Genomic DNA, 13,831 nt, shown 5'->3' on the forward strand with positions numbered 1-13,831 from the left:
ATGAGTTTTTCTGATAAATTTACAATAAATAATAATTATAAAACTTTCTGACTGCATATTAATCTTAAAAATAACATTGTTTTAATTCTCATAAAATTTTCTATTTAATGATTCATTCTAGTCAACGAAGGAGTAATTTTGCAGAATAGCAGAAAAAATTCCCAACAAACTTTTTTTTTTTTTGTTTTAATTAGGCAATTGGTGGATTATTCCAAAAGCAACATCAACTCTTATTTCTTTAATTATATCATGATTAGTAGTTCTTTGATTTTAAAATATAATATATGAATATATACTAATTATAATTATTAAATTTAGTATGAAATTGATATTTAATATTGTAATTTAAACGGAGAAATTATAAAAATAATAAAGAAGTTATATTTTGCTTTACTTTTACGTGTATAAAAATTTAAAGGGCTTGATACAATAATTTTCAATAAAAACTGTTTGTTACTATAAAAAAATGCACTGGACTACAAGGAACTTTCATCAGAAGCAAAAATATACTTTTCTAAATCAAATTTTCGCGTTGTTTTCAAATCTGCAAGTAGACTATTTCTATCACTTCTAATTTTTTATATTATTACTAATTATATATATAAAATAATAATTAAAAGAAAAAAAAATTTGTTTTCAAATTATTACTGATTTGATTTTTAATATGTTAAAAATAATCAGTCCAAATTTTCAATTTTAACCTATTTTTTTGGTTCTTTAAAGTTGATGAAAAATTTTTGATAAAGATTTATGAAAGTTTATAGTAAAATAAATTGAATATATTACCATAACTTTTAGCTCAATTACAAGTTTAAAATTGACATCTAGGCCTGTCAACAAAGGAAAAATTGCGGAAAAAATTTTGTTTTTTTAAAAGTTGAATTAAAATATGTATAATGACATACTAATAGTCCTCAAGATTGGAATTGAGCTTTTTTTTTAAATCCTCGCAAAAGTTCAAAAATATGAGCTTTCTTAATTTTCTCAAAAAAAAATATTTAACTTACAAAAAAAAGTTTCGCACAAAAGTTGTTTAAAAGACAATTATAAATAAAAATATAATCTTATATTTTTTCATTTAAACAAATATTTTTCGAGTTACATTACATTTAATATGAGTAATAAAATTTATATTCCATTTTTTTCATTTTACGGTTACTTTTTATCATGTTATACTTACATTAGACACAATGTTATAAATGCATATGTGTGTATGTGTGAGTTTATTTATTTATTGTATCATTAAAGTGTAGTGTATATTGAGATACAACCGATAGAGTAGGTAATTGATTTGACGCTATATTATTTAAACCCAACTAAACGCTAAATTGTACATTCCGAAATAACAATCATATTATGTCAATTGCCACCGGAATATCTGGTAATATTTTTCTTTTTCTTTGCCTTAATCCCAACTACTTGGGGTCGGGCACCCTTATCCTAAGATTCCACTTGACACGATCTCCCACATCTTCTACGCTCACATCAGCTGTCCTCAAATCGCATTCAATAGCATCCCTCCATCTCTTTTTTGGTCTTCCTCTATCTCTTCTTCCTTCAACATTCATTTCTATAACTGTTCTTACAGCTTTCGATTCTTCTTTCCTCATACCATGACTAAACAATCTAAGTCTATTTTCTGTCATCTTATCCACGATTGACGCAACACCTATACTTCCTCTTATATGCTCGTTCCTTATCCTATCTTCTCTAGTCACTCCACTCATCCAACTAAGCATTCTCATCTCTGCTACACTTATTCTCTGCTCTACTTTCTTATCAACCGCCCAACACTATTAACCATACATCATAGCTGGCCTCACAATTTCATACTAAATTTAAAAACTATAATTAGTATTTATTCATATATTATATTTTAAAATCAAAGAACTACTAATCAGGATATAATTAAAGAAATAAGAGTTCATGTTGCTTTTAAAATATTTCACCAATTTCTCTAAAAGAAACACTATCTACAGATTTGCATCGAAGCGTTTCTTATGATAGTGATTTTAATCACTGTCAGATATCCTTTATACTTGTCCCATCTATGCCTCGTCCACACTGTGCCTCGACCCCACTGTGCTACCGTTTTTATATCTAATAATCAAATAAACTTTTTCCTTGCGTACTACGATTAAAAACCTGACATAATAATTATTTTAATTTATTAACATATTCTCTTCCAAGTTATTTATATTGTTGTCTACAACTAAATAATGTAGTTTGCGAATAAGACGCGATTTGAATGTCGTACGATTATTTTAATATATCTTTTAATTCCTTCCAAATAGCTATAATTTCATATTTAATAATATCATATACTTGTTCTTGTAAACTTATTATAATAACATTGAACATCATACCAGTATATTCTCCCCACCTAACTGATGCTACACATCTATGAACCTAAGTACTCATCCTGGACCTCTCCAGTAAAAACAGTGGCTAACTTAACAACATTAACTATTACATTGGTAACCGATATTGTTCCTTCCCTTTGCCCCTAACCTAAATTGGACTGTTCATTTATTTTGGATTTAATATCTTTTGGTTTTGGGGTACCATTATAATATCGTACATTTTTGAATCAAATAGATTAACTAGAAACTTGTCTTCCATAGACTAATAGTAAAAATATTAATAATAAATACTATTAACAATTATGAATAACACCGTAAATGAGTTTTAAAAAAAAACTTATTTTCTAATGACGCATAACAGTAATAAACGCTTAAGCTCATGATGACATTGGGACAATATCTTATTCTGAAATAGATAGGTACAATTGAAAATAATTTAAAATAAGTTTTATTTTTCAAATTTGATATAATAATTATTTGATTTTAAACAATTAAATTATATAAAAGTGTTTATGTTTGTCTGTAAAGGTAGTTAACTAATTCTTGTCATTTAATCTTGTTTTACTAATTTTGAAAAAATGTTAAAGTGATAAGGAATTATGATTATCTATTAAAGCACATTGATAACGCATTGATTAATTGATTGCGACTTGCATTAATACCATAATTAGAATATCATGAAGTAATTATACCTATTTAAGAGTTTTATTTTTATTGCCCTTATTTAGTATTAGGTATGTACAAATTAACTAAACTCGCATATTTTGCATGCTCTGAAAAGCAAAGACAAGAATATAATTATTTTAAGCTACCTCCTATTGATTTAAAACCCTGTTGTACAGTTATATTATCCAATTTTATAAAGAAAAATGATGATTTAAGTAATAGTAATTCAGATGGTAGACAATTGCTTATATCAACTACATGGAAAGCTGCTGAAAATGGACATTTGAAATGTTTAATGCTAGCACATAATGAAGGATATCCATGGGATGAAGCTACAACAGAGTCAGCTGCTAGAAATGGTCACTTAGATTGTTTAAAATTTGCTCATGAAAATGGATGTCCATGGGATAAATATATAACTGAGACAGCTGCTGGAAGTGGCTTTCTTAACTGCCTGAGATATGCCCATGAGAATGGATGTCCATGGGATGATTCAACAACATATTATGCTGCTGGATATGGTAAACTAGATTGTTTAATATATGCAATTGAAAATGGATGTCTATGGCATCCATGTACTACTTATTTTGTAGCGCAAAATGGACATTTAAACTGTTTAATATATGCTCATGAAAATAACTGTCCTTGGGGTCAACATACAACTGAAACTGCAGCTGCTGAAGGAAATTTAGACTGCCTAAAATATGCCCATGAAAATGGGTGTCCTTGGGATTTACATACCACTGCAGCAGCTGCTGAAAATGGACATTTAGATTGTTTAATCTATGCTCATGAAAATGGATGCCCATGGGATGAATCAACTACATATTCAGCTGCAGCATTTGGACATGAAGATTGTTTAGAATATGCACGGAAAAATTATTGTCCAGAATCAAACTTAGACTGATTAGTTTTTAATTTATTTTACTACATTAATTTTTAATTTCATTAATTGTATTAAGTTTATCATTATGTGTATTAATCTTATCCTAACAATTTTAAAATGTATTAGTTACTATCTAGTCACCAAAAATAATACTATGTTAACTGTACCTTCTGTATATATTTACATATGTTTTAATCATCTCAATACACTTAAAATATATTTTCTTACATTTAAAAATGCAATTCTATGTTGTAATATTAATGATTCAACAAATTTGTAATTATTTTACTTTTGTACTTTTCTTTTAAATTTCTAAAAATCTATTATTGTAAATAAGATAATATTATTTCAATATATATATATATATTTTTTATTTACTAGATTAATTAAGATTTGTTATTATAATTAGTAAACATTATATTACATCTCAAGTACTTTTTTTTTTTAACAGCCTATTGTACATATACTTTTATAATTTTATAATAATTGTTTAGTACGTTAAATTAACAAAATATCTAATATAAATTAATTTTTATTTATGTGTATAATCAGTATGATATAATGATATAATTAAAGATAAGATTCTATTTATTCTATGTTAAAAGTGTTATTAGATTGGTTCTCATTCTATTGACATTATAGCATTCAACATAAAATTAACAGATGTTATCACTATCACAGTAGTTTTATCAATGACTGCGAAATTTTACAAAAAGTTGTTTTTTCTACCGGATTTGACTTCTATTATTACTATGCTTGGTGCCTCAGTTGCGAATTAAACCTTAGTAAGTAACAGGAGTAACTTTATTATGATTAGTTATGCTTTTATATTAAAAGCTATTAAGTACAGAAAAAATTGAAGGTCTTTTTTAATGCTTTTGTTTTGACTGATAAATAATCATGTCCTCTAATCAATACATAATTTTTTAAAGCATTTTTGAAACTGAAATGCCACTAAAATGACGGACACTATTTCGGGTAAGTTATGATAACAATATGTTATACATTATGTTTACCAAGTTTTTGGTTTAGGTGATACACGACTTAGACAGTTAGAGTCGTTGTTCTTAGGTGGTCCTATACAAGGACAAGGTCAATGCTTCAGTATAGAAACTTTGCTGGATATACTACTCGTGCTTTACGATGAATGTAATAATTCTTCATTACGACGAGAAAAGACTGTTTTGGGTTTTATTGAATTCGGTAATTTTATAATAATAGTATATTCAGGTTTAAATTGGCAAAATATAAATGTAAATTTAGCAGTTAAATTTTTATTGGTTTGTTTTAATTAACTTTATATTAATTTTTAAGTAAGTATGTTCTTTATTTTCTAATTTTAAATGTATCCTAATTTATTATACACAGTAATTTTTTTTATGTTTACCAACCCTATGGTTAGTTTTTTAGTTTCTATATTCATCACTATTACTTTTTAGCATATTCAATTCAAAGTTTATAAGACCTGCATGGATATCTTTTTAATGTATTTCCCTAGTTTCATTTATTTCTTGTAGTATGATATTTGGTTAATATTTCTTTCTGTCTAGCTCACTCACAACATTCTTCTCCATCACCACATCTCTTAACTTTTCTAGAATCTTTTGTTTCGTTTTATTCAGTATCCATAATTTGCATCTATCTAGTGCCACACTTCAAACATATACTTTTATTAGCCAATTCTCATACCCATATTAATATTTTTAGAACACAGTAGGTTTCTTTTATTGAGGAATGCTGTTTTTGCTTTGATGAAAACAGATTTCAATCTTAGTCAAATTGAAGTTTTAATAATTTACCTTAATATGTATAAAATTATAGTCAAACCAGTTGCATCTTGTGTGAAATCTCTTAGATTGACTAGAGATGATTTTGAGACAATAAAAGTAATAGGCCGAGGAGCATTTGGAGAAGTATGTGTTGTACACATGAAAGGAACTGAAAAAGTTTATGCCATGAAAATTCTTAATAAATGGGAAATGCTTAAAAGAGCTGAAACTGCTTGCTTTCAAGTAAATATAACTTAAATTTAATAAATCTAAATATAATTATTTAAGTGAAATTTTATACTTCAATGCGTAATTAATATGATACAATCCTGTTATAGTCCACCGCAAAAATCAAACTTAAAGTAATGAAATAAAGAAAAAAATATATAAAAATTATTTTTATGGTGGCCTATATTACTTAATCTTTTATTTGTATGACTTAAAAATGAAATCATAGTTTTAGTTTTTAATTAACACATTTATTTTAATATTTAACTATTTAAAATGTTTTGCGTGATTACAAATTAAAAAATATAAGTTTAAAGTTTCCATATACCTTAAATTTACAAATTTCATAAAGTCTTTTAGTTTTTAAATGACTCTTATCATAAATAAATAAATTAAATTAATTATTATAAATACTTCTTTTGGTTTTTTGTAAAACTAATAAGGTATTAATTTCACTATTATATTGCACTGTGAATAAGACAATAACTCACTTTTTTCAATTTTCTCAAAGAAACTATTAAAAGGTTAACATTGATATTGTAGTTTTGTAATTGAACCAATTATTTTGAAAAATTCACAACATATTAACCATAATTACTTAAAAATATATTTTAGTTTTCCAGTTTGTTTTTTTATATGTGTGTTATGTTAAAAAATTTAAAAAATAGTATCCTAAGTCATGATTATTTGGACAAAACAAAAATTCAGAAGTTGTAACTCAAAGCACTGTACTTTTTTTTTTTGTCTACCATAAGTACTCGGATTTTTCTTCCTTTGCCCCTTATATGTTCATATAAACAACCATAAATAACAAAATGTGACAAATTTTTAGCAGTATCACAAGTGAACAAATTTGTTAATATATCAATTTTTTCATATACAAACTTATTGCTCTTAGACAGTTACATCTCTCCATGATTATAATTTTTAAAATTTAATTAACTATTTAGAAGTTATAGACTTTTAGTATGATAAAATATGATTTTAGGAAGAAAGAGATGTTTTAGTTTATGGTGATAGAAGATGGATTACTAATCTGCATTATGCTTTTCAAGATACAACCAATTTAGTAAGAATCAATTGTATTTTTTAAATGCTCCTTATTAGGTTATTAATTTTTATAAATCATTTGAAATGACTTAAGTTTTGAAGCACTAATATAACAAATTATAATGAAAATAAAATTAATTCTATGTCTGACAAATTAAAAAAAAGGTTGTAATTATATTTACATAGAAGAAACCTTTGGGGTATGAAAAAGATTACTGAAATTAGAGTATGATTGATTAAGTTGATCAAATGTTAGTTAATTTAGTTAATCTAGTTAATCTAATATAGAATTTTCTGTGTGCTATTATAGCTTTAGTTAGGATTTTCATTAGTTTTTACTATTTTTTTAGTCAATTTATTGTCTATTGTCTACACTGGCAAAATTAAAAATTAAGTTGTATCAACCTATAATATAGTAACTTCATTATATTGGTAAATAGCCGTATATAACAAAAATAGTTTTAGGGACTTAATAAATTAAATTTATTAATTTAATTCCACATTAAAATATCGAATATGTCAAGATATAACTTTTTATTTATCTTTTATAAAATTTCAATTGAAAAAATAATTAATATCGGATAACTCTACATCTATAGCTGATCATCATAAAATCATCTTACAATCTTAGTAGTATGAAACCTAATAATATTCATTATACTGTAAATTCTTTTAATTGTAAAATTGATGTTTTTTATTTTGTAATCTTATCATTTTTAGTATCTTGTTATGGACTATTACTGTGGTGGTGATTTGTTAACATTGCTTAGCAAATTTTTTGACCGCCTTCCAGAAGACATGGCTAGATTCTACATTGCTGAAATGATACTTGCCATTAACTCAATACATGATTTAAATTATGTACATAGGTATATATTTACCACTTTTTATTTCATATAATAGTTAAATAGTAATTTCTCATTTTTTTTTTTACAGAGATATTAAGCCTGATAATGTTTTATTAGATGCTAATGGTCATATCCGATTAGCAGATTTTGGATCATGTTTAAAAGTAGGTGCCAACGGTTATGTAGAAAGCAATGTAGCTGTAGGAACACCAGATTATATTTCTCCTGAAATACTACAAGCCATTGAAGATGGCCGAGGTTGTTATGGACGTGAATGTGATTGGTGGTCTTTGGGTGTATGTATGTATGAAATGATATACGGTGAAACACCATTCTATGCTGAATCTCTAGTGCATACTTACGCAAAGATTATGAATCATAAGGTAAATATAGAATAATAAAAATTGTATACATATTTTTAAATTCTCTAATTTAGCTTTTTATAGTGCTTTATTATCTTTTAAAAAATTTGCAATAATATATATTAAAAATAATGAAACATTCATTTTTCATAGTTATAAAATGTATGCAGAATAGTTGATTTATCATAATTGATTATTTACAAAATAAATACAATATTGTAAAAATAATTTTTAATTTCATTTAGTTACATATAATTCTTGATTTATCAACTAATAATAAGTACTTTTTAGAATCATCCCTTATAATTTAAAGGAGTATCAATTTTATTTTTTTTAAATGGTATTGTACATATTTAATTAACTTATATAACAGAAAATTATCTAATTAAGAAAATGACTGGTCTATATTAATTTTTAGACCAATATTTCAGAAGTTATTAACAATTAAAATATACTACTTTACCATTTTTTCATAAAAATTAGAATATAAAATTATTAAATATTAATTTCATACTACTTTGAATTGCTTTATTAGATATTTATTCATATATTATACATATAAATCATAGAATAGAACTGCCAATTAGGAATAATGAAGGACATAGGAGTTAATTTTGCTTTTGAATAATCTATTAATTTTTTAAAATTAAACACTTGCATTGAAGCGTTTCTAGTACCCACTTTTCGTACCAAGAACTTATATACATTCTACGCGCCATTCCATTGTACTAAATATGCTAAAAATTCCTCCATTCCTAGGTTAATGTGCCATGTAAACAAATTTAACGTCAATTTGTTTATTTGTAACAATATATTCGCTTTTAATGAATATCTTAAAAACAAAGTAATTATTAGTTAATAATTATTGTATGTATTGTAATTTTATTCTGTTCTACCAATTTATATTTTACTTTATTGTATTGTAATGTATATTATTGTAATTTAAGTCAGACAGCACATGTAAACTTTACTCTGCAAACTGTAACCTTTTAAAAAATAAAGTTGACATTCCCATAAGCTATAAAATAAAATAAAAAGATCCTAAAAAATAATTAGTAGCTGATAAATCAAGAATTATATGTAACTAAAAAAAAATCAAAAATTATTTTTACAATATTATATTTATTTTGCAAGTAATTGAGTGGTTTATGATAAACGTATGGCCATTTATAATGAAGTAGTATGATTAAATATTTATACTTTTAGAATTGTTTTGATTTTCCGAATGATCCAGATTTACAAGTTTCTGAAGCTGCAAAAGACTTGATGAAGAAACTTATCTGTAATGCTGAAGAAAGATTAGGTCAAACTGGCATTAAAGATTTTAAAGTAACTTGTATACTTCAATTTTATTTTAGCATTTACTTTATTTATTAAATTTATTTTCTAGGAACATGATTGGTTTAAAGGAATAGATTGGGATACAATTAGGGATAGTGTGGCACCTTATATTCCAGAAGTTTCTAGCCCAACTGATACTAGTCATTTTGATGTTGAAGAAATTGATGTAAAAACTGATATTTTTCCTCCAACTCCATCTAATCCTATATTTTCTGCCCTTCATCTTCCATTTGTTGGATTTACATTTACTCAAAACAGTTGTGTATCAGACTTGGGGTCAATTGGTAAGACAACACCTCAGATAGCGGTTGGTTACAAAAAAAACAAATTACAAAACACTACCAACGATATAAATAACCAAAGTGAGAAATAGTATAAGATTATTGAATATTACAGGATTTTCTTAAAATAAAAAACAAAATCGAACACAATTCAAAAACATTTTTACACATTATTAATCTACAATAAAATACTTACTAATATAATAACATTAAAAAAGCTAGATTTATAATAAAAAATGTAATTTAGTACTCTTATTTAAATGATTAAAAATAATGTTGAAAATTATAAAACAAGTTCTATTTAAAATTAACTCTAATGAGTCAAAATATTGTAGTTTATTTTGAAACCAAGCAATTTTCTATTAAAATAGGTTTTGAAAATCAAATTTATCAAGAGAAACCTAGTTCGGAATTGGATTTGATAGTCAGAAAATTACAACAAGAAAAGCAGGAAGTTGAAAAGGTAAGTTCTCATTTGTAATTATGAAAGTACATCTAAAAGTAACAATTTGAAATTATAGTTTTAATTAATTTATTTGTTATTGATTAAAGTTTAAATAACAATGAAAATACCTGTTATTTTTTTTAAATATACATATTTGAAGGTATAATTTATTTTTGTGTATATCAAATGTTTTTAATATATTTTATTTTATTTTATATTTAGGAAAAACAGGAAATACAGGAAAAATTAAAAGCTCAAGAAGTTGAATTGTTAGATGCTGTAAGCCAAAAAAATAATGCAATGACTGAATATGGTCATGTTACAAATAAGTAATTTTATTTTTTTAAATAATATGAATAGAAATTAAAAAAAAAAAAAATTATAGGTTATCTGAACTTAGACAACACAAACAAAAACTATCTAGGTTAGTAAGAGATAAAGAAGAAGAGTTAGAAGAAGCTATGTCTAAAGTAGATGTTTTACGTCAAGAAGTACGCCGATCTGAAAAAGTCAGAAGAGAACTAGAGAGTAGATTAGATGAATCTATGGCAGAGATCGTTAATGAACGTAAACTGAGAGAAGAACAAAATAATCGGGTAAGGATAAAATACAGTACCAACTAAAATTGAAGTATTTAAATTGGATCACTCTATAAATAACAAAATGTTGCAGTATAAAACTGATAGTTCTACTGATGATATCAAATCTAATCAATTACCTTATGCCAATTCAGAAAATTTCAATCAAAAAGCTTTACAGGAAATAAACCGGTGTGTTAAATTATTTTCATGTTTACCTATTATTATTTCAAAATATTTTATATATTTTATTATTGTTTTTAATTTTCTACAGGTTAAATTTTAATAAAAAATAGAATGTAGACTCTTTCCTACACACATAGTGTAAGTGATATTTTTATAAAAATCAAGTTGTGTTAAGATAGAAAGTTTTTTTTATTAAGATTTATAATTTGAATGAAAATTATAGAAATATATATATATTTTATTTAAAAATTAATTAAAAACAAAAATTGTAAATATGAAATTTTTATTATGGAGTTATGAAAATATCACTTATGTTGTATATATTTATTTATATTTTGTAACTGACAGTTTTGCATGCATCTAAAATAGTAAATTTCATCTTTTCTTTTAGTATTGAATAAAATTAATTGATTATGTTATTAGTTTAAAGAATGAAATTGAAAGATTAGAACTTCAATACAATGAAAATATTAATAAAGAACAAGCAAAATACAATATGGAAACAAGTAAATTAAAAGATAGACTTTTTGAGAATGAAGCTAAACTGGAAAAAGAGGTTTTATATAATTTATTTTATATAGTTTCTATTATAATAAATAATTTTTTGAATATGTATTTTAGAAAAAAGAAACATTTGAAATTGTCCAAAGTGTTGAGTTTGAACATCAAAAATTAAGAGATGAACTGCGTGTCAAACAACAAACTATTAACCAGTTAGAATCACAAATAGCTGATATCATACAATGGTAATAAATTTAATAAATTTGATAAATATATGAAGAAAAGAAATCAATTCTTATTTATAGGATAAGTGATGAGAAAGATGCTCGCGGTTATTTACAAGTGCTAGCAGCCAAAATGAAAGAGGAGTTAGAATATTTAAAACAATATCCTCCATCTAGTAATAACAGTCAAGCAACCATGGTAAGATTTATCGTGTTATATAATTATTTAAAAATCTTGGGTTTAGATTATACTTATTTACTATTTTTATGATATGTAGGATAATAGTTGGAGAAATAGAAGAAGTCAAAAACTTGACAAAATGGAGTTATTAAACCTTCAGAGCTCTTTACAGTCAGAGATACAAGCCAAACAGTCCATCAATGATGAACTTAGTAAAACCCGATCTGAATTGATTTCCACACAAAAGTATGTGTTACATACTCTCTATACTACTAAGTGCTCTAACACCTATTCCCCTGAGAATGACTTACACTTATCTTTCCTTTTGAAGTGGTGATTGTCATTTTATTCACCAAACATATTTTGAAACACATTTATCAAAACCTTGCAGTTATCTCATTATAATAAATCATATGGCTGTAACAAAAAATAATAAATGTAATACAAATTTTGTATGTCTAATTGAAAATCATCACTTAAATTACAAAATTTAATTAAAAATTATTCATAAAATTATCCAAAAAATTAAACTATAAAAAATTGAAATTTTTTACTTATAGAGAATTGAGAGAATTCCATAGAAGATATGAATCATTAGCTTATAATATAAAAGACAAAGAAGATACAATTAAAGAATTACAAAATCAATTGGATGCTAAGCAGTCATGTAAGTATTAAAAATGAAAGGTTCTGTTAAATAGCATATATGAGTCTTTTGGTTGACACATAGCTTTAATTAATACTGTAAACTGTAAGTTTAATTAAAATTCGTTTTTATAAATAAATTATTGGTCTAAAAAAATATTGGTTTTTGTAAAAATAAAACTATATTAATTTATTCTTATGAAAAAAAAATGGGATTATTATAAGCTGTTTAATCTGGTTAGTTTCATTGTAAAAAATTTTAATTAATATAAACTTTCAATTTAAATTAAATAAAATTCAAACTTCTTTTTTTTTTTTTTTTTAATGTTAGTAATTTTAGAGTAAAATTTAAATTCTTTTATTTTTTCCTGATATACTCATGGTGGCTAAGCAGTATAATAATATATTATGTTAATAGGCACTACGAGCTATATGTGGGGGCTAGTCGCTGCTGCCGCCGCCATTGTTGTACTTTTGTACTATTTTTGACTAGAACAACATCATCACCATAAAATAGGTTGGTTTAGTGTGGAAATGTGCTTTTGGTTTTTTTTTTAATTATTAACCCAGAATAACCATCTTTAACTCATAATGTAACAATAAGAGAGGTAATCTTATACCACATTGGGATAAACTAGGAATATTTAAGCACCTTAAAATCTACTATTATTTCTGTTTGGAATGTTTTTTAACAACCACTCATTTTTTATCATTCTGTGTAAATGACACAGGTAAAAAAGATACTTTGTTATTTGTTGACCAATTGTTGTGAAGTTTACATACATTTATGTTTTCAAATAGGTTTTGAATTATTCTTTTTAATAATAATAATAAATAAAAATGTGTTTTGTGCAATTTACTACCATAATGAATTTAAAATGTATTTAACTATAAGTATTACAAAACAAGGTAATATTGTTAAAATTTGTAGTTTTGTTGTGTCATTACTCTAACAATATTATTTAATGTTAAAAATATTTAAACACTCTTATATATATGCATACAATGTTTTCACAGTTTTAAGTCAATCATCTTGTCAATCACCTTTATCTTACTTTGATCAATTTTTAAATGAGTCTACTGAAAGTAACAGTAAATTAGATGCAATTGATAGTGGTTACCAGCAAAGAAGCTTTGATGAAAATCGAGCAATGTCTGCAATGAGCAAATCAAATTATTCAGACTTTAGTACAGTATGTTGTTAAATTCAAACAAGACAACATTGTAACTTCACACAAAATTGTAATTCATTTTTTTTTTTTTTTTTTTTTTTTTTT

At 24.9% G+C, this 13,831-nt stretch overlaps 2 protein-coding genes across 3 annotated transcripts in view; both read left to right on the forward strand.

Annotated features, from left to right (window-relative positions):
- Positions 1 to 3,002: 3,002 nt before the first annotated feature.
- Positions 3,003 to 4,218, forward strand: LOC126899118 (uncharacterized). Its single transcript, XM_050673672.1, has one exon. The coding sequence runs from the start codon at positions 3,100 to 3,102 to the stop codon at positions 3,934 to 3,936; it is 837 nt and encodes a 278-aa protein (XP_050529629.1). The 5' UTR covers positions 3,003 to 3,099; the 3' UTR covers positions 3,937 to 4,218.
- A 355-nt stretch (positions 4,219 to 4,573) lies between these two features.
- LOC126897612 (serine/threonine-protein kinase Genghis Khan) overlaps positions 4,574 to 13,831 on the forward strand; it is a 13,942-nt gene continuing 4,684 nt past the window's right edge. Inside the window, exons 1-19 of one of the 2 annotated variants that reach the window (XM_050671338.1) lie at positions 4,574 to 4,700; positions 4,848 to 4,893; positions 4,948 to 5,118; positions 5,737 to 5,927; positions 6,901 to 6,981; positions 7,683 to 7,831; positions 7,899 to 8,193; positions 9,379 to 9,501; positions 9,563 to 9,875; positions 10,166 to 10,257; positions 10,462 to 10,568; positions 10,625 to 10,835; positions 10,912 to 11,009; positions 11,427 to 11,559; positions 11,625 to 11,749; positions 11,810 to 11,927; positions 12,007 to 12,155; positions 12,470 to 12,576; positions 13,572 to 13,747. In XM_050671338.1, coding sequence (XP_050527295.1) covers positions 4,875 to 4,893; positions 4,948 to 5,118; positions 5,737 to 5,927; positions 6,901 to 6,981; positions 7,683 to 7,831; positions 7,899 to 8,193; positions 9,379 to 9,501; positions 9,563 to 9,875; positions 10,166 to 10,257; positions 10,462 to 10,568; positions 10,625 to 10,835; positions 10,912 to 11,009; positions 11,427 to 11,559; positions 11,625 to 11,749; positions 11,810 to 11,927; positions 12,007 to 12,155; positions 12,470 to 12,576; positions 13,572 to 13,747 — 2,658 coding nt within the window. In that variant the 5' untranslated portion in view covers positions 4,574 to 4,700; positions 4,848 to 4,874. Of the gene's footprint in view, positions 4,894 to 4,947; positions 5,119 to 5,736; positions 5,928 to 6,900; positions 6,982 to 7,682; positions 7,832 to 7,898; positions 8,194 to 9,378; positions 9,502 to 9,562; positions 9,876 to 10,165; positions 10,258 to 10,461; positions 10,569 to 10,624; positions 10,836 to 10,911; positions 11,010 to 11,426; positions 11,560 to 11,624; positions 11,750 to 11,809; positions 11,928 to 12,006; positions 12,156 to 12,469; positions 12,577 to 13,571; positions 13,748 to 13,831 lie in introns of both variants that reach the window. The other variant, XM_050671337.1, reaches the window with a different exon arrangement.

The sequence above is a fragment of the Daktulosphaira vitifoliae genome, unplaced genomic scaffold (genome assembly GCF_025091365.1).
Source record: "Daktulosphaira vitifoliae isolate Bord-2020 unplaced genomic scaffold, ASM2509136v1 Scaffold_2, whole genome shotgun sequence".
In the NCBI taxonomy this organism is placed as follows: domain Eukaryota; kingdom Metazoa; phylum Arthropoda; class Insecta; order Hemiptera; family Phylloxeridae; genus Daktulosphaira; species Daktulosphaira vitifoliae.